General features: G+C 42.3%; 2 protein-coding genes across 2 annotated transcripts; both read right to left on the bottom strand.

Moving 5' to 3' along the window:
- Window positions 1-3,064: 3,064 nt before the first annotated feature.
- Window positions 3,065-13,991, bottom strand: ezh2 (enhancer of zeste 2 polycomb repressive complex 2 subunit). The gene is made up of 19 exons (XM_069666885.1): window positions 13,750-13,991; window positions 11,749-11,872; window positions 11,090-11,218; window positions 10,875-10,994; window positions 9,994-10,114; window positions 9,318-9,497; window positions 9,114-9,219; window positions 8,838-9,001; window positions 7,618-7,715; window positions 7,205-7,442; window positions 6,852-7,018; window positions 6,624-6,759; window positions 6,289-6,414; window positions 6,004-6,182; window positions 5,819-5,914; window positions 5,324-5,405; window positions 5,091-5,171; window positions 4,927-5,011; window positions 3,065-4,283 (listed from the first exon to the last, which is right to left on the bottom strand). The coding sequence occupies exons 2-19, from the start codon at window positions 11,863-11,865 to the stop codon at window positions 4,223-4,225; spliced, it is 2,286 nt and encodes a 761-aa protein (XP_069522986.1). The 5' UTR covers window positions 11,866-11,872; window positions 13,750-13,991; the 3' UTR covers window positions 3,065-4,222.
- Window positions 13,992-18,712: 4,721 nt separating this feature from the next.
- On the bottom strand, window positions 18,713-19,894 carry LOC138595702 (caspase recruitment domain-containing protein 8-like). Its single transcript, XM_069667070.1, has one exon. It carries the CDS (start codon window positions 19,892-19,894, stop codon window positions 18,713-18,715), a length of 1,182 nt encoding a protein of 393 aa, XP_069523171.1.
- Window positions 19,895-20,539: the final 645 nt, after the last annotated feature.

A 20,539-nucleotide genomic window follows, 5' to 3' on the forward strand; every position in this document is an offset into this window, starting at 1 on the left:
CGGTACAGGAACCATTGAGCATAAACATTTTTTTAACCAGATGAAGCGTTTAAATGAAATCAAATCCAAAACAACCATTTATAATATTTTAATCTGCATCACTTTGAACAACAAAATCCCTGTAAACATTACAAAATCAGCACCTGTGTCATCGGAGGAAAAAAGTGGTCCTGGTTTAAGAGGGAAAAGTGAACGCAGGCGGACGTCTGAAACGATAAATAACCTGCAGTTTAGGCTTCAGCAGAGGACCGGGTAACACTGTAGCATGTTTACTGCTTTATAATCAAATCGGCTCATTTAAAAGCATTTTTGTCCTAAACTAACATTCAAGAGCAAATAGAAACACTTCCAGTAAATGTTGATACTTCAGAGATTTATTTCTGTGTCTTATTGGCTCTTTTTTTTTTGTTACCAAGACTAAAATTGTTGGTTCATAATCGTCCTGCCTGGAGAAACTTAGGAACATTTGAGGCTCATTTAAAACCAGAGAAAATCTGGGATCTGAGACGACTTTCATGAAAAGAAAAAAAACTCCTACACAGTTCTGTTGGAAATATTCGCACTTTTAAGTTTTTAAGCACACACGTCACTTGAAAATGACGAGACGATGTGAAGAGGATTTTCCAACGTGTAGGAGCTGTGTGAGAGAAGCACCAGGTTTCAGAGCCCCTGAAGTCTTTAATCCATCAAATAGACATCACAGCAGAATGAGTCGTCCCGTGTCTGTCTGAAGCGTGTCATAAATTACAGGTGAAAGGTGGAGCTCAAACAGGACAGAGGCTGGTATTGCTTCAAGTTGAAAGTCTAATTTTCAAAGCACCAGAGCAGAAAAGAGTCAAAGTGTGATTGTTGGTTCACAACGTTATTAAAAGGCTTTTTTTTTTTTACATCGAACAGATTGGACATCACGTGGAGGAGGCAGTACAGTAAAGTCGTAGGTCTCCTGAACGCAGCACCAAACAGACAGGAGAAGGGGGGTTTGAAAACTTCATGCAGAGAGTTAAAGATCAGACACTTGTTTGATGTACAGACAGGACTGGTGGGAGTTCAAGGCACAGCAGAGAGGGGGACAGCACGGGGTTAAACATCAAACAGATTGGTTATTTCACTGTGCTCTACTCACGCTGCAACTTCTGGCTTCTTTAGAACTTTAAATCTTTGGACGGTTGCTCAGACAGAAAAGGGATCTGGCGGCGTCACCGTCTGCTCTCTAATCTTAAAAATAGACGTGAGCATGGAGGCGTTTCCCCCAACTTTAAATATGCAAACTGTCCGAGAGGCTGAGTAAATATCCAGCTGTCTGCCGGACAACAGCAGGATACAAAGCTTCTCTGTCAGGATTTTTTCAGCGGACTCTGAATGCATCACGAGGTCAATTAAACCTCAAACAACAAAAATGTGTATTGTAAACAAAAGTTTTCCCCTCATCTTTTAGGCTGTAATCACATCATTTTATGACCGAATTCTCAATGAAATATTGAAAAAATCGAATGAAGTAAGCAACAATGACGTTTCAGAGACTGAAATAAGACAATTTTAGACCATTTTTTCCTTCCTGATACCTCGACTGGAGTATGAGCTGATACAGAGTACCCTCTGACACTCGTGTGATTAAAAGATAATATTGGTGGGAAAACGCAGATTCCTAAAATGTTGCTAGCTTTGGCTAACATACTCTCTGCTAGCATCTTAGGGTTGCTGTTTGTTGTCACAGGATAAATCATGAAACCAGTTGATTTATGGGGGCTAATTAGTGCATTAACAGGCACACTGGTCGATATCTGATGCCACATTTTAGACCATGATGAAGGCGATACTGATTCTAGTATTGGAACAACTCAGCCTGAACTAAAGGACAGTGATTAGCATCTAAGCTAACCTGAATGTTCACCTTGCTGGTGCTTATAACGTGCGGGTGACTTACAAAGGAAAAAATCCAGAGCGTAGATGATTAAAAGAGAAATTGGTTCTGTGGTTTTAAATTAGAACAACCGAAAACAACCTGATCCTGAAGTGGGCAGAGTCAGAGCGAGGAGAGCACAGTGAATCTGGGAGATGAGATTGAACTGGATGCACCAGTGTGGGTATTTGGTTGGAGTTTGGTAAAAGCAGAGCTGTTCACAGAGGAGAGAGAAGCACGTTTTCACGACAGGAAGCTTCAACTACATCCTGGAAAAGAAAAAAAAGAAAAAACTTCTCTGTTTGTTTCTGTAGAGTTTCCTGTGTTGGTGAAGCAGTGCTGGTTCTGTGTTTGAGCACCTGAAGCGGAGGCAGCGTCACAGAGCAGAGTCACCCCAGATCCAAAAACACTTCGACTCGTGTCTGAGAAAACGTGAGTAAAGATCCAGCTGTCTGCGGGATGGGATGGCGTGTTTGCTGGTGTTTTAGCGACAGGAGGCGGTTTCTTCCGGTCATCATCGTTTCCCAGACTCTTCTTGCATCATGAGGTCGCACTGACTAAAACAATGATTGCTAGTTAAAACGTGAGCATCTTCAGTCGTCCCACTGAACTGAGTCTCTTCTGGTTTTGGTCTGCTGTTCAAAGTGAAAGCCTTTGCATTTGCAGTATATAGTATTATTACAGGCTGGGTGTCTGTGGCGACTTTGGTGGAAAAAAATCACAAGCGGCGCCCAGTTAGTGACGCGTTTTCCATCGGCCAGCAGTGGTTGGTCTGCCAGAGAGGGTAGGCGGAGCTAAGCGGCTGCGGCTGCTTTTCCACTCTCTGCGAGTGTTGAGAGTAAACAGTAATCTACTATGGCTGAACAAACAAAGAAAAGATGGATGACTACAGATACAACTTCAACAAGAAGTGAAAATCCAAAGAAGAAGAAACAAACTCGACGCTCAGATGAAGCAAACAGTCTGAAAAGGAAAGCGACCGTCAGCCAGGAAAATCAAGAGTTACAACCGGAGCCGACCGTGGACGTCTGGATAAATTGGGAAGTGTGGTCCCATAATTACTGATTATCGCAAGTGGGTGGCGCTCAAGAGCACAAACCTGAAATCTTCAAGATTATATCTTTAAAAGAGATCATCAGTACTTTCTGACAAGTGATGGGCTATTAATGTATCCGATTACAAAACAAAACAGATTCAATGATTGAAATGAACCAATTTAAGGCCTCATCTAGAGTTTGACTTAGTGACACACACGAGCTTGTTCTCTCTAAGCTTTTGAAACACTACGACTGCAGTCAGTGAATTATTCTGCAGACTCGTCTGAGAACGAGTGTTGCTTCGTCCGACTTGCAGTCTAAAACTAAAAAATATTCATGTTATGATAATACAGAGAAAAAACGGTGACTTTGGCAACGTCCCACAGAAAACACGTCTGAAAACATCACATGACACCACATGTGGGGCTATTAAAGCCGCTGACTAGTTAATCATGTTGAGATAACTGCTGCAGGTCAAGGCTGATGTTTTCCTTTTTTCTAGGTCATGTGGTCTGGGCGCGACGAATCAGGAAAGAACACGCTGTGATCGCTGAGACACAAACGCTGTGGACAGAATTTCAAACTGAATTTGGGTCAGCAAAGTTTCCAATCGTCTCCAGGAGAAGTTTAAACGTAGCAAAAGTTAAGTGTTTTAAAACGTCAGCGCAGTCGTGCGGCTGTCGCTCTAAAGTTGTAAAAAAGTGAGTGGGATCTGGTGTGACGCTGCTTCGTGAACGGCCTCCGGTGTTACAGACAGACAGTGATCTGGCACTCTGAGGAGTGTGTGGCTGGTTCAGTTCACACTGTATAAAAACACACACTGTTGCACAACATGTGGCACACAGTAAACAGAGTCCAGTCCGGTGTGTGACGCGGCTGTTGGAGGGTTTTGGTCCCTGAAGTGTGAACAGACAGTCGTGGGTTTGTCTCCTCTCGCACTCAAAACACTTCCTGTTTAGATTTTAAAAAAACACAAAGTCAGTTTGTCGGTGATGTGCACCTCCAGCTGAGGGAAGATTCATGAATCCGAGACTCCCGCCTCGACAGGAGAGGAAGATTTGTTGGCAGAAGAAAAATCACAAGAAGAAAATTCAGAACCAGATATGAAAAGAGTTTTTTTTCTTCTAAAAAAAAGCATCAAAACTCTGCTTCAAATATTCCCAGTTTTCCTGAAGCTTTCTAGCATTTTGACGAGTCGTCTGGATTTCCTGAAGTGAGGGTGTGTTTGTTTGTGTTTGTGTGTAAGGCCTTTGTGTCGTCGATCCACAGGAGGTAGAAGTCCGAGTCAGGCGATCTCCGACTCGCGCTCGATCCCGACGTACTTCAGAGCGTCCGCCTGACTGTACCTGCAGAACACACAGAGAGGGACGTTTACGTTTCTTTAGTACAGCTCTGACTGGGCTGAGACAGGATTTTGTTTGTTGTTAAAAATACTTAAATCTAAATATTTCCCAGAAATACGGGCGAAATCTTCTTACCTTTCCCAGGAAACACTATTTAATAGTGTAACCTGTGTTGACTCTAGACTAGCTAGTGTGTCAAAAGGCTAAACCTTTTTATATAGATATACCTGTATTTACCTTTTAGAACACATCTCTTTCAACTAAAGTTTTAGGTCAGGTCGAGTGCCAACACGTTCTGTGCAGAACTGAGAAAAGACCAGAAGGCTAAACAAAGCTATAAAAGGCAGTTCATGTATGATTCATCAGAGCTGCAGTTATTAAGCAGTCATTTCATTTCTAAAGTGAAAAGACCAGAAATCTTCTGGTCACAAGTTCCTCGTATCACCAAATATCTTTGTCTTCAGGCGTCTTCCTGGACTGGAAAATAGTTACTAGATGCAGCTCGAGACTCACTAAGGATTTCCTTCGGCCTCAGTGTGTTGGTTAAAAATGTGACAGGGCTGTATAATAAAAATCACAGATGACAGACAGAGGAGCAGCTACAGGCTTAAGTATTGATGAATTTGTGGATGCAGGCGTAACCGACCTGTAGTCAAAGAAGAGTTCCTCTCCGGTCTGGATGGCTCTCTTAGCAAAGATTCCTATCCTGTGATCCCCGTTCACCATCATCACTGCAGAGCACAGAGCAGTTAGCCCAGATCAAGCTTAACAAACAATCTGCATCAGAAGGCTGGAGGAACACCTTGTTACCTTTTGCATAGCAGTTGGGGTTGACAGAATGGTTGGCAAAGCGGATCTTGTTTCCTTTCCTCGTGGCATCAACGACAAAGTCTGCAGAGAAAAGTAAACAGTGTTATTATCACTTTAAGGCTTTCTCGGGATTTATTATGAGATTTTTAACCGTTGAGTCAAAGTATGAACAGAAAGCAAACGAGACTTTTATCAGAAAGATACTCTCAGGCCATGAATCTGTGTGTGTTTACCGTTGTTGAGGTTGAAGAGGAAGCTGCACATGTATTTGTCGTAGACTTTCCCTCTGCGGTCGGCTTCATCCTGAGAGATTATCTGTAAACATGGAGGTGGAGCAACTTTGAAATGGAAAGTTGTGCAAGTAAATGCAACTGAGAGGTAAGATTTATTTATTTTATTTAATCTTGGATTGTGGATTTTTTAAATCTGTGCAAATTAATATTAAGAAATAAACTAAATGAAAGTAAATCAACAAGTGTCAGAGGTCTGGTCGCTCTCACATGAAGCTCAGAACCTGTCGGCTGTATTCTGGGAGCAAACTCGTCGTGCGCCTACAGATTCTACATTCCTATGCAGAATCTGTGAATAGAGATTCCTCTCACATCAGATAAACCCGGTGATTTCCACCTCTGAACTCTTAAATTATCCCTTAAAGATGATCTAAAGCGAGCATGATGACTCTTTGCATCTCTTTGTCCCTTCAGAGAACACAGGCAGCGGAGTCCTACCTCTCCACAGTACTCAGAGATGAACTCGTTTTTCTGCACAGGCTCTTTGATGAAGATGCCCCAACCTGCCACGTCTGACGGGGCGAGCAGCAGATGCTAGGAGAGAGAAACAGGTTTCAAAACGTCACAATGTGCCCTTTACATTTAACCAAACACAAACAAACACTTGTGAAAGTTCCAGTTACCTTCTTGGCCCCTCTCTGAATGGAGCAGTTCTTGCAGGACACGTTCTTGCTGTCCCAGTGGTCTGCGGCGCCGCAGGTCAGGCAGAGGTCGGGGTCACACTCCCTCACTGCCAGGTAGCAGGGACACTGCTTGGTGTTGCATTGAGCTTTGCACCGACAACCTGGGAAACGGTTCTGACCTGCATCCACACAGCAGCGTAGAAAAGTTTTACTTCATCACATGCACAGATGCATCAGTCAGGAGTGTGTGTGTGTATGTATGTGTGTGTGTGTGTGTGTGCTTACACTCAGAGCTGCACTGGCAAAACTTCTCACAGAAGTTCTGAGCGGTGACGCAGGGACAGGAGGAGTCACAGGGCTGCCGTGGGTGGTCACATGGCTGGTAATTATACACGTGATTGGACGAGCCATCTGTGAGGGGTCAGAGGAAGAGCAGAGGTCAGACTGGATGTTTTCTGCATTTCACCAGGTCAACGTAGATGTTTTCACCAGCGCTAACAAAGACTTGTCTGCTTGATTTTTATGGACATCACTACAACATAAAAGCGTTTCATGCATCGTGTTTTATAAACCCTTTTTTGTTTCTCTTAATAAGAGTTGTTGGTGAAGTGACCTCTGACCTTTCTTCAGCTGGATCTTCCTGCAGTGAGTGGCCCACAGTCTGTGTTTCCTCTTCTTCTTTCTGGGCGGCGTGTCCTCGTCTTCAGCAGGAGCCCGAGCGATGATGCTCGACTCCTTCACCCTGAACTCGTAAACCTGCAGGACGCAGGGAGTGAAACGCTTTAGACTCTGAGTCCACCGGGAACGAGTCCTTTGATTAAAAAGACTACAGGTGACTGAGGGCTCACCTGTCTGCAGGTCTTGGTGCCTATGAGCCGAGCGATGGCGCAGAAGTTGTCGTAGTACGTCCCAATGAGGACCCTGAAGAGAGAAGCCTCGGCCCCGCTCCAATCCACCGCTTCAGCCTCACCTGTCAGCTTCATCTTCACTGGAGTCTGACAGCGCGAGTTACCCTCTGTACACACAGACGATAATAATTTAAATCACCTGGATGTGTTTACATCCTTATTGTAGTTCCTGTTGAGTAGTTAAAGGTGGCACATAAAGTCTTTCTACACTGCAGGAGAACTGACTGGTGTCCTTTAAGTCTTAGTTACACTGTTGGCAGCTTCTCTTTCATCTAACCAGAGAGAGATCGTACCTGAGCTGCTGGTGTTGTCATCCTTCTTGTCATCATCGTCTTTGTCGTTGTCCCGCTCGTCTTCTTTGCTGCCCTCGCGGTCGCTGTCTGTGTCTTTGGTTTCAGAGGAAACGGTGGGGGTGCTGGGTCGACTGTTGCTGTTCGGTAGTCGTCCGCGGCGTCGGCCCACCGTGCGTTTGGAAGGCGTCTTGGCCCTTTCTGCAACCACGCCTGCGGGGTACTCGTTCACTATCGCGTCCTGAGTCATCACAGAAAGACAACGACGCAATAAATCATTGCTGCTAGTGTTGGTAACGAAGCAAGTCACATAATGATACAATCAAGTTATTCTTAGTTAAATACATGGCAAGGATTTTGTTGGGAAACAAAGTCAGAAAGAATTCAGTTAACAGTTAACAGGACCGTTGTCTCACCTGAACCAGGTACATGTAGCAGTCGATGCCGCAGGGTTTGCTGTCGACCAGGTTTTCCAAGTTCTTGCGCTTGTAGGTGTTTGGAGTTGCATGAAAAGCTAAAAGAGGGGACAAAATATTGGAGAGAAAGACCAAAGATTCAAGATGAGCTGAAACTTGCACCTGGCTGTGCGATGGTCTACACCCTTCTGACACCTGCCGGTTTACAACAGTGACTGGATTTATGGTGGATGCTTTCTGTCTGTCTGGTGGATGTAGCTAACAGCAAAGAGCTGCAGGTTTTTGTGTCTGCGCAACACGTAAGCGCAGTAACATCTATTTTTCAATCTACACCAGCTGAGACGACAAAGATGACAGAGACGTGAAAAAGTGCGCAGTCTGCCGGAAACAGTAGAAGAAGACAACTGACCTGTAAACTTATTTCTTAATTTTGCATAAATTCTGTATTTCTGGACGCGCAAAACGAACGGAGTGGCAGAAAACTACTCGCTCCCATGCAGCAGGTGGAGATTACAGCATTGAATAACATTGGAGCGGTTCTGTCCCGGCACACGTGTGTCAAGAATACGCTTCAAATACCCTGCCTGTGTCGATCCCCTTTAGAGTTGGGGGGAGAGGGCAACTTTAAATAGCACTTAAACAGCACCGAGCAAATCCGACTTATTATACCTGCCTATACCAGCCACCGAAGATTAATCCATCGACAGGCATGAGACAACCTTTCTGTCACAAATCATTGGTTTCAACTGGCCTCAAGTCTGTCGGATGACTTTTAATATTTCACCTCAACTTTACAAACAGAACATTTAACAAATACCTGCCACAAGCTGCCTGTTCAGAAGATGCCAGAATCTTTTCCCCCTTAAAATCCAGTCAGTTTTGTTTCAAACCGTCTGTTTTACATGTTTGAATTCTCCTCAGTTAAAAGGTCAAACTCAGCAGCTCAAAAAACAGCTTTTTTTAAAGGTTCAATAACAAACATTCACCCAATTCGAGCACTACATCCCCCCAAATTTAAGATCTTTAAACCTCATTTGAGCTCAGTTCTCTTTGTGTCAAGATAAAACCTAACATCACTACTCTCAACTCTCCTTTATGTAAACCTGAGGGCCTCAGCTCAAGCATATCAGTGCTTCTTTACCCTTCTTGAAGTTCTAATGATGACAATTATCTCATTTAAATAAATGTATAGCTCTGTATTGCTCCCGAAGAGAACTTACGGTGGAGGAAGCAGTCGTATTTGAAGCAGCGTCTGCAGAACAGAGTGTGGAAGGAGTGCAGGCTCTGTTCACGCTGCACCGAGCGAGCGTTCGGCCCGTCGATGTTCGGTGTGCACTCGGGGGGCAGCGCGCCGGGCAGCTGCTGCTCCGTCAACTCCTTGTACCTGACACACAGAAACCAAAGCTGTTTACAGTACATGTCAGAAAGAAGGGGCTGTACAAATGCTACTCTTGTATTGTTATCTTCTCTGTTACTTCTCTTTGAGCTCCACTTACTTCTCTTTGAGCTCCTCGGTGGAGCCCTTGTCAGGAAACATGGAGGAAATGGCTTCAAAAATCTTGTCAGAGGGAAACTTCTTGTTGCTGTCGTTACTGGCTCTGCCTGTGGACGGCACGCATACAAACACACATTTTCCATCAAGGCACGAGATTCTTTACTTAAACCACATCTCAGAAATGCAGATCAGTTAAGTGACTCACTCTCGTTGTTAATAAGTCCGTCCTTGCGAGGGTCCTCTGGATGCTCCTTGCTGTCACACATCTCCATCTTATCTACTTTGAAGTCCTGTTCCTCTTCCTCCTCATCGTCCTCATTGTCGCTGTACTGTGACAGAGCGCTGACCAGCTCTACAAATATCTCATCATTGATAAAGCCGCACTCTGCAGTGAAGAGACAAAAGTCACATGTTGACACTGAGCAGAAGTACGCATTTCTCCTCTTATGTTGCATCTTTGGTCGAAATTACAGTTAAAGGAAAAAGTGCAAAAAACACAGATCAAGTATTTGGTCCTTAAAGCCTGAGAGCAATGACTTTATAACAGTAAAGCATGTTTACCTTACAAGTGGGAGGGTCAACGATCCCTGAAATGTCTGCACTGACAACTTTACTTGTAATATCCTGTCTCATAGTATTTTAAACCTCTGAGCAGAAATATGTAAACTAATAAGATTTTAAACTCTTAAATGCATTTCTCCAACTTCCACCAGCCCTTTACCCCTGATGGAAAACACACCTCCACACCCCCTCGCATATATTGAGTCCAATGGCATGATGCTGACAGTGCAGAGAAAACGCTTTCACTCCTTACCCAATAAACACATTTACCACCATGACTCCTAAAGGCAGAAAGCATTGTTCCCCCCTCTGACCCTCACCTCTGTCTCCGTGAACTTTGCCATCATAGTTCTTGATGAGCTCTTCTATGAATGTACCATCCTGGTCCAGGATCTCATCTCCCATGTAGGGGATGTTATGGAGCACCGTCTCATCCTCCACCTAACGCACAAAAAAATGGTGAGAGAAAATTTAACAAACACAGTTAGAGCTGAGGTTAAAGGTTAAACAAATGCCTGAGTAGTCCTATGTTTTCCTGCTAGTGGAGCTACAATGGAAGAGCCTACATGTACCAGAATACATTGCCTGCAAACAGCCCCAGCCTTGGCCATGCTTTGCTGCATTTTTCATATGTATACTCTGGCTTCTATTAATATGGCTGAATGTCCAAGTCAGCCAAAACACCTGAAAATGTTTCCTCCTTCTTTAAAACCTCGCGTTCATATTCTGGGATGTCCTTTTCATAGTTTGTAGCATAGTTTGGTAGTTAGTTTACAATCCAATTAAAGGCCTAGATTAGAAATCAAACCCAAGTAGCCAGCAGTTCATCCAACCCAACATTTAATAATAATAATAATAATAATAATAACACTTTATTTGTATAGCACTGTAAAGACAGGAGTACAAAGTGCTCTGCAGAAGTTAAAAACACACACAAAACTGCAAAATACAAGCATGCAGTTTCACAACTGTATAAATGCTGTAAGAACTAAAGATGTTGCAGCTGAACCCGAGACATACAGCGATTATCAGCAACAATTGCTTTTTGCACTTTATAGCTAACTTGGACAGGTGAAGATAAGGTTGCAGTTCAGCAAACAATCCCTTTAAAATTGTCTCGCCCATGACAACAATGCACTGATACATTCTTTTCACTTGTAAAACTTGCCATGAAAAAAAAACTATTTTGGTCCATACACACCATGAAGTTCTGCTGCAGTGGTGACCAGGAGTACATAACGGGGACAGAGGCCACGGCGTTGAGAGTCTTCAGGGGGATGACCTGCCGGGGGAACTCAGAGAACCCGCTGTCAACCGTGCACTGCGAAGGACAACAGAGTGATGGACAACTTATCTACACGGTCAGAGAAGAACAATTTATTTATAGTGTCCTGGGGAAAATATTAGTCCACTTACCTCTCGGGTGCCTCTTAAAGAGCCAACAGAAGTCATAATGTGAACTGGCTGGATCCGCCTGGTCTTCCACTCCTGGTTCAAAATGTCGGTCCGCTCCATGATTTTCTGACGGTTGGTGTTGAACATGCTCTGGAGGAGTTCAAAGACATTTTAATTAGCAAAAGAAACATATTGGCCAGCAACCAATGATTTATTGTTCCTGTTATCTACTGATGCAACAATTCCAACATGTCTGCAATGTTAAGGGGCCATCATATAGGACTGTTGATGTATAGAAGAAGCAGGTTTCTACAAGCATCTGCAACCAGCAAGATAGCTGAGTAGTGACTCTTCTCCATCTGGATAATTTTGCACCGTGGCATGTAGTTTTATATGTCCCATTTTAAAAACATATAATCACCAGTGTCTAACTCTAAGGTGTCCTCAGTGTTTTTGAGAGTTAAAGATGTAAATAGAACATCAGAGAGACAAAACACCTCAGACTTAAAGAGGAAATTAGAGTGCGAGCTAGCGATAACTCCCGTTATTCTTTTTAAAATAGCTCTAATGTTGTTAAATGCTATAGATATGCTTTTGTCCTCGCCTTGCCTGTTTAAATGTTTCCTTTAGCTGACTTCTGTGAACAAATGGTTTGGGTGAAGGTTTGCGTGTGGACATACCTTGACCTCGTCGGCTCGTCTGAAACGCTTAAGCTGCCGAAGTCTCATATACTCAGACTTCACCCTCCTCTTCCAGCAGGCAGGACCCTTCTCTGAGCGCTTCCCTGTCAGCACCATGATCAACCTGCAGTCAAAGAAACATGGATGAAGGTCTCTATACATCCAGTTCGTTCACATGTAGTCTTTTCCAGGAGTTGTAGTACTTTACTGGACTGGGGGGGGGGTATTAAATAAAAGGAGAGCAACATCCTGACAACATGAAGAAGTGCTTTTGATTAGTTCCACTTGCATCAGTATCTCATGTAGGGATGTGCACTTTAACCGGTTAATATTACCAGTTAAATGTTAAAAAATTGTCTTTTTTAAATATATACGTACATCATTTTGGCAAAAAAAAGCGCTGGCAGGGCGCTGGGATGAAGTGCTTGTGCGGTGAGAGAAAAAACGCTGCACGTGCAAGTTAGTAGCCCTCACAACAAACTGCTGGACGGCGCTCACTATGGAGAGCTAAATGAGAATTACGTGCCACTATATTGATGAGGACTGGAAGGTTCAGTCGGCCATCCTCCTAACACAGAGTATGACAGCCAGACACACAGCTGACAACCTCGCGGCTACACTAACTGCTGCGGTTTAGACCTGGGGGCTCGTTGGAAAAGTGTCTGCATGGGCCCTAGCCTTTATCCAATCCAAAAAGTACATCTTAATCTTATCAGTTAACCGGTTATTAACTGTTAAAAGTGTCGGTTAACCAGTCAAAAAAAAATTCTAAATGCACATCCCTAATCTCATATTCATTTTTTCCACATTTGAGACTTTTACACCAATTCATTGTCCTCAGTTGTACTTTTATGTAGAGTGTTTGCCTCTGAATCTTTTGTCACCTTTGTATCTACATGTGTAGCAACCAGATTTGCCAACAGGTAGTCAGTGTGAGTCCGTGCCTGTCTGACTTAAACCTCACACTTTCAATTAGACGTGTCAGACGGCTGTCATGGAGACGTGCCGGTAAGCCATGTGTCAGATTGTAAGAGATGTGGAGGCGTGCACTGGTATGACACATTTCGCCAAATTTAATCATCAGACCACAGACTGAGGACAGATTACAAGCAGCTAATAGAAAAGGAAAGCAAATTCCTCTGCCAAGTCAGATATCCGAGTTATTCTACCTGCTAATAAGATATTCAGTACACTTACTTGCAAGTCTAAGAGTAACACCTATTAATATTCAGTCTATGCTCACTTTTATACATGGTGGGTACATAATATTAGAAGCACCGTTCAGTAACAGCAACACAAACTACAGTCTCAGAAATTATCCCGAACAATATGGTCCCTTTTTTACAAGCAATATCTTTCTTATCACAATTATTTTCTAAATAAATTATCGAACCAGTCAGCCTCTTAAAGAAATATTCTATATCTTACACAATGGCATTTTCACAGAACATACATTTCTTATCAATATTGTCTCTGAAACGTGAAGCACCTGGTAAAGAAGAAATTAAATAAATCAACTGAACTTCTCTGGTTTTGTTGGGGACATAATATTTCTTATGTAAATTCCAAACTGACTTCTGTTTAATATTTTTAAATCTAGAGTTCCGAAACACTTTGGTAGGAGGAGTTGTTGACTCCAATAACAAGCAAGCTTCAAGCTAACGATAGCTTAGCGCTGTCGTGCCAAGTTTGTATCCCCTCAAACTGTTTCCCCTCAGAATTCAAACCTTTTCAACATAGTCCAGTGTATTTGAACATTTGTTTACACTCAGACATAAATGTTTTCTTCGTTTTTACTGCGGTAAAAAGTTGCCATCTTTACGAGGATATCCATTCTGACAGGGATACTAAATTTGGCACGACACCCCCGGCGAGCTAGCTAACAGTTGGTTAGTTAACAAAGATTGAGGCATCCACAAAGCATCAAGAACAAACCCGGGCCATTTGAATCGCAACGAAGGCGCTGGATATAAAGGCTACAGCCATGACAGCTTCTCTTACCTGTACAGGGGAACCAGTCCTCATTCAACGGTGCGATTCTGGAGCGATATGTAGAACACTGGCAAAGTCGTCCTTTGTGTTGAGGATTAGCTGGCTCTGTGTTCCGGCTAGCTGTAACGTTAGCTCAACGGCTAACTAGCAGTTAGCTCAGGAGGAGGGAACGATTCACTTTGCGCGAGACCGGCTTTACCTCTTCAGTAGTCGACAAACAGAATAACTGCTGTTTCCCCACTTAAGGCAAGGTTGTAGCACAAAATTCAGTTTTTTCGAATGAGAATAAAGCCGTTTAATTTCGCTCTGTGTATTAACAATTTGCCAATTTTTAATGTTTCCGCTTCAGCACAGCTACGGTTCAAACTGCTTACTGTCTCAAACTCACCGCCCACTACGGCTGCAGCAGATTCAAGAGGCGCCAAACGTTTGGGCCAATCACAGAAGCCGACGTTAGGTGTTCTTAGTGTGGTGTCATGCGGTTGGTTGGGCTGTATGATGCCGCTAGCCAATCAGACTCAAAGGTGCACCGGGGGGGCCTGCAACGGGGACATGTGGACAGGTTCTCTTTGTTCTCTCATGTGTCAACGAAATAAAGATCAAAACACAGCATATACTGCTTGACAGCTAAATGTATAAATACTAAACATTATATTCTACTTTAAACCGGTTACAGGGATGCGTGTCATTTGTCATATTCACGTCTGTGAGCCAAAAACGTTTGATAGAAAGATTAAACGGCTGAATTAAGTTCTTATTCTCAGCTGGCTCTTTGTTATTATTATTTTTGTATGGACACGGGAAAGCACATTGTCACAAGTGTTTCAAACATGTGCCACTATAAACCCCGTCACCTCAACCAAGAAATGCAGTGTCCTCCACCTGCTGATAGCTAAGGTGAAGGCAAGGCAGGACTTTAGATGTCCACAGTACAACTGGTGCCTGGCAGCTCTGATTTTAGCAGCTATGTAAGTTAGTAAATGATTATCAGCCTAGCTTTGTCCAGTTAATACACACGAAGACTCTGAAGCAAGCAAATATCCAAAATGAATGAGATTCTGTGGCCACAGCCAGTTAGGGCAAGGGTCGCCAAGTTTATTTAGCCCCGCCTCTTCTCAACAGCCATTGGCCCACAGCTCGACGTTGTCCTCATGATGCGTTCATGGCCATTGGAAAAAGTAGGTACTCCGGTACTGTGAATTACCGGATGTTCTATAAGTCTCCTCTCCCTTTAACCACGTTCTGAGTCCAATAAAAATATGATTGCAGTTTTTATACAATTTTGTGTTTCTAACATTGTTTTTTTAATTAAAGCTTTAAATTCTATACATTATTGAGAATAATTAATTATACATATCTAATAATGAGAACAACATCTCTATTCGTGTGGTTTATTGCACACCAATCTCTAAACACGATCACCATATTTCACTGCACATATTAAGAAATCTAGGTTTATGCCAAGTAAGGTGAATATTACTACGGTGTATATTTATATTTTCATATACCTAATGACGTTTGAGTAAAGCAAGTGATAATGACCATTGAACTTTGCTGCTTGTGTACAATTTGACTGGTGGGTTCAAATCACCGAAGTCCGATGTATAGGACAACATGTTGAGTCGATATAGTGGAATAAAACTAGTTCTTAGGTTTGCGTTTGTTAAAGCAAATCAGCTGATTGTGAACCGTTTTACATTTGTTAAGTTGAAATGGAGAGAGGATGATGACGGTGGCGACGATCACAGACCGCTAATTTTAGCATTGAGGATGCTAATTGCTAATGTGATGCTGTTGCCACAGATGAAGGAGGAGGATGAAGGTCATGAAGACTGTCTGAACCACAGAAAGCAAGTCATTGGTCTGAACGAGCAGCATTAATAAGGTAAGTTACCATCCTGGGCTGAAAGTAATCAGTTATGTGTTGTGTGACTCAGGCTAACGTTAGCTACAGCTCGGAGGTAGCTGCTAGCTAGCAGAGGAGGTGTATATTAGTTAAAGGAATTTTAGCACAAGTGCTGACTATGATTTGGACCATTTTGTTAATGGCTGTGTAGTTTTTGTTTTGTTCATTCTCAATGTACTGAATTCATATTAAGTAACACAAATTTCAATCAAGGTGAATTTAATCTTTTAACTGTTATTGTTGTATCAAAAATTATTACAACCCTGCTATAAAAAAAATCCAGCCCCGCCATGGCTCCCCCAGTGACAACTCCCTGAATTATTGAGTCTTCAAATTAATATCATAGTCAGCTACCATAAACGATCAGAGAGCAAACAAAACATTATAAACAATACTTATCTTAAAAATATTAAGGAAGGACAGCAAAAACAGACAGAAAAATCTACATTTTTAATATTGTTCTTTGGTTTGCAGTATGAGCCTCTGCACAGAGGTACCACAAGGGAACTTCATCTCTCAGGTATGGTAAAAACTTGAATTATACTTACCGTAAAATCCGAAATTTAAGACGCAGTCCCTTTGGGGGTATCCCACACTGTAAAACCTAACAGTCTATCTTACTAAAAGAAGCAACTTTACTCAATCCTCAAATAAATTTGACACAACTCATCATCGTGAATTCGCAGTAACTCAAAAATGATTATTGTGGTACTTACTCATTCATTTTGATTTATACTCATTTTTGGAACACTTTAAGTTGTAGTAATTGATTACAGTTAGTTACATTAACTTATTCAGAGCTCCTGTGGTTTTTTGCTGCTTATGAAACAGACTGAATTGTGATTTATTTCTATATAGTTATTTTTAATGCCTGAAACTGCTGGCGGGGGGGGGGGGGGGGGGGGGTAGGTGTCAGACGAAGAGATTAACTCCACGCTGCCTTTGTTTACATTTTCCAGGGCAGAAATTTAAAGTGAGTGATGCATGTGACTGTTAAAGAAAGCAGGAGGAGATTTGTTGTTAAAAAACACCACTTAAGCATGAACAGGACAAAATCCGCAAAGAGAGAAGAGGTACGGCTTTGTCCACAGGGGGCGCCAACATCAACACAAACCGAAAGTTCCTCACAGGAGCTTTACTATATTATAACTATATTTTCTATAAATAGATGAAAAACAAATGTATTAAAAGTGCGTCTTATACACCGTATTTTACAGTATATAATAAACATGGTCAGATTAAACGGTTAAAGGCTCCTAAGATAAATCATAAAGCTGCTACTGAGTGTTATTCACAAACAAGTTTGACATTTGAAAAGGAGATGCAGGAGATCAGAACAATTTATCTAAACTTTTACTGCATTTAAAAAACAATTTTTACCCTCATATTTAGGGCTGAAGAATTATTCGAAATTTAATCGAAAACGCAATATGGCCTGCTGCAATTTTCAAATCCCAATGTGTGTCAAAACACCATTTTAATTAAGAATTGTGCTGCAGAGATGTTGTGGCCTACACATCAAGCAGAAGACATAAATATCAAATATCTTTGTTTGGTTCAGATCACTGCAGAAAACACACCATAAACATTTGAATGTTTTTTAATGAAAATTATAATAAAGATGTAAAAATGATCATTGTATTTTATATTGCGAATCGAAATATAAGTCAAAATAATCGCAAAATTAGATCTTTTTTCAAAACGGTTTACCCCTATTTGTGTTAAAGATCCTGATGTTTTTATTTGTTATTAATACAGTTTATTATTTAAGTTTTACTATAATAAATATTTTATTATGTATATATGTATTATAAGAACCCTGTTAAAGTGTAGTATTACATATTATTATAGAAAGTCTACATTCAAATGTATTTAACATCTCAGTTTCCATGAAAAATGCACAAACTGCACCAGCTGAGAAACTAAACTGACACAATAAGAAGCCTGAGAACAGCCACCAGATGGACCTCAGGGTTGGTTATTTTGTGGAAGTCAGGTTAGCCAGCAGGTGGCGCTAAACCTCCTCAAAGTTTCCTCTTGGGTTCTCTACAAAAAAAGGTCAGGGAAATTCCACCATGTCAACAGGAAACTCGGTCTTACTAAGCTGCTGCACTCTGCTCTGAGAAGCTCATTCAGTATCCAGCTACAACAGTGCATTTAATGTTTGATCAGATACAGTTCAAACACTTGTATAAACACAGTGGCTGATGTGTTCAGGATCGTTTGCTGTGTCTATAAACTTTATGTTAAAGATGCAAAAACTTAAGGTACAATAAAAAAGGACTTATTGATGAATCTAAGTGCCTCTAATAATTAATTTAATTGAACAGTGAAACATGTTGTGTTACTTTAACCATATGAGCTCATGACCTCTAGACTGACTATACTGACATTTACCTTCTGAACCTTATTTAAAAATGTTTCACACATCCGTTTCAAAACAGGTGCGTAGGAGAGAAACAGGTCAAACCAAAAATGTAAAACAAAACAAAAAAATGTGTTTGCCTGATGAAGGTTTAGTACCGAAACGTTGCATTTCTGCAAGTTAGAAAGTGTGCCGAGTTTAAATCTACTAAACCTTAAAAGTACCATTTTTGTTGTTATATGTATGGGGTCATTCAGAAAGCATTGCATTAGGAAAATAAAATAACGAATATCAAGGCTCACTAGAATCAAACAAAAAACAATATTTGACCGACATTTACTAAAAAAAATTATTTCATCCAGAAGTATCAAAATATTTTAAAGAGATATAAAATGTACATGTAATAATTGAAACATTTCTCAGTTGGCATACAGTTCACTGATTCAGCACAGAGTTGAATTTCCCTTTTTTTTTAAATCAAAAACAAGAATACAGAAAAAACTAAGCAAACTTTTGTCTTTAAACAATTAAAGTAGATCAAAGCAAGCTGCACAAAACTCTCTAACCAGAGAAATGTGCCGTTTTTTTCTCTTCACCTCATGAAATATTACATTTACTATACAAACAAACCTGTTTTATTATCTGAAAACTGAGAGTAAGAACAGTGACTGTCCAAGGGAAAATGATCAGTTCCTTCAGCTTCACATCCATCCCAGGTGTTCACAGAAGAAGGGGTCGACCTCACAGAGAGCCTCGATCATCTCTGAGCTGGCAGCTTCACCTTTCTTCCTCACCGTGTCGATAACAAAACGAGCTTTGTCTCTTTTGTTTGGCATCTCGTCCGCTGACTCCCTCTCTGAGTCAGTTATCACTGTTTTCTCAAACAGTTTATCCAGCAGACATTTGAGGACGGGTCCTGATATCCCATCGATGAAGCTGCTCCGTGAGGCCGACAGCCTCTCGTTTGGAGGCAGATTCAGAGCGCTCGGCCCACAGGGACGTCCAGAGGACGACAGACAAACTCGTCTTTCCCAGACACTGTGGGAGCTGCTGCTGTCTCTCAAACACAGCTTAATGTGTTTCATGATTTTCTCTAAGTTTACCTGGAATGATGGGAAGTAGTTGTCATAGTCGTCACAGTCAAACTCTGCTTTTGTTGGTTCCACTAGAACAGAGTCGTCTTCAGGACAGGTGGACAGTGTGTATTCCTGCTGTGGGTGCAGCTTACAGTGCGGGGACATCTCTATGTAGCGCTCATCTCCAACTAACTTCTTCCTGGTGCGCAGCACATCCCGGAGCACCACGTTCTTTGGTAGCAGCAACACATTGAGGAGGGACGTGAGGTCCGGATCCACAGGGAGCCTGTAGAACAGCAGAACCAGCGCTCGGACCGGGTCAGGTGGGCAGTCTTCATCCTTGACATTACCGAAAGCAGAAAAGCCTGAGATGTTTATAACGACGTGAGTTTCTGTGACCTTATGAGGGCCGATAAACTCGATGCCTTCATCATTGACATGAGCAACCGACAAGAAGTCAGCTCCACCTGTGGAGCGGATCTCAGTGTGTGGGAGGTGGAGCTGACACACACTCTGCTGCTCACACTTGATGTCAAACAGGGGTCCTGCAGGCTGCTTGTGGTGCTGGAACAGTAGCTTCCTGTTCCATGGGACCGTCCTGTAGACCACGTCCCCTTCTTGCTCCATGTGGAACACCAGGCCTGTCACGCTGCACTGGTACAGGCCTGGGCAGAAGCACTGGAACCTGTAGGCTTCATCATCTTCATCAGCAGTGAAATCAGGTGTAAACTGCTCACAGCTGGTTTTTAGCAGCAGGTCAGGTAGGCTACTTGCTCGTGTAAAGGTCTTGTTCTCTGCAGAGGTCATTTGACTCAGTGAGGGGGAGCAGTGAGAACGAGAGAAGCATCCGGAGCCTCCTTTACTCCAACCAGGAGCTGAGGAGCAGGTTAGGATCTGAGAATGGGTTGGCAGGTTGTTTGTGGAGGAGCAGCTCACAGCTGTAACCACTGCGTCCAGTTCCACCAGAACCTCACTGTCACCTCCTGACTCGTCAGGCAGAGAGTGTTTATTTACATGCCGAGCAAAAATAGACTCTGTCTCGTCTTCTGACCACACTAGGTTTTTTCTCGGGTTATAGGTAAAGCTGCTACCATTTATAACCCTTCTTCCTCGATCAAGGGGTTGCTCACCAGAAGTGCCAGGAACAGTTGGATCTCTGGAAATTGACTGGTTGGAATCATATAGAGTAGAACTGTAGCTACTATCATCTGAGTCGTAATGTTTGTACAGGGAGCAGGCTTCTAACCTGTCTGAAAGAGGACAAGCTTTTTTATAAACATGAGACGCAGAAAACAACAGAGGTATTTCCCTGTTAGGTGTAAATGGTTGTAATGGTAAACATTTCATAATGTTAGGAAACTCTTCAGAGAGAGACGGCAAGATGGGAGATGGTTGAGGTGGCACATGGCGTGCGTTGCATCGAGTACTCATGTAGTTGCTCGAGGAAGAATT

This window comes from Semicossyphus pulcher, unplaced genomic scaffold (genome assembly GCF_022749685.1).
Source record: "Semicossyphus pulcher isolate SPU_LCO1_2020_fin unplaced genomic scaffold, fSemPul1.0.p SCAF_18, whole genome shotgun sequence".
NCBI classification, from domain to species: domain Eukaryota; kingdom Metazoa; phylum Chordata; class Actinopteri; order Labriformes; family Labridae; genus Semicossyphus; species Semicossyphus pulcher.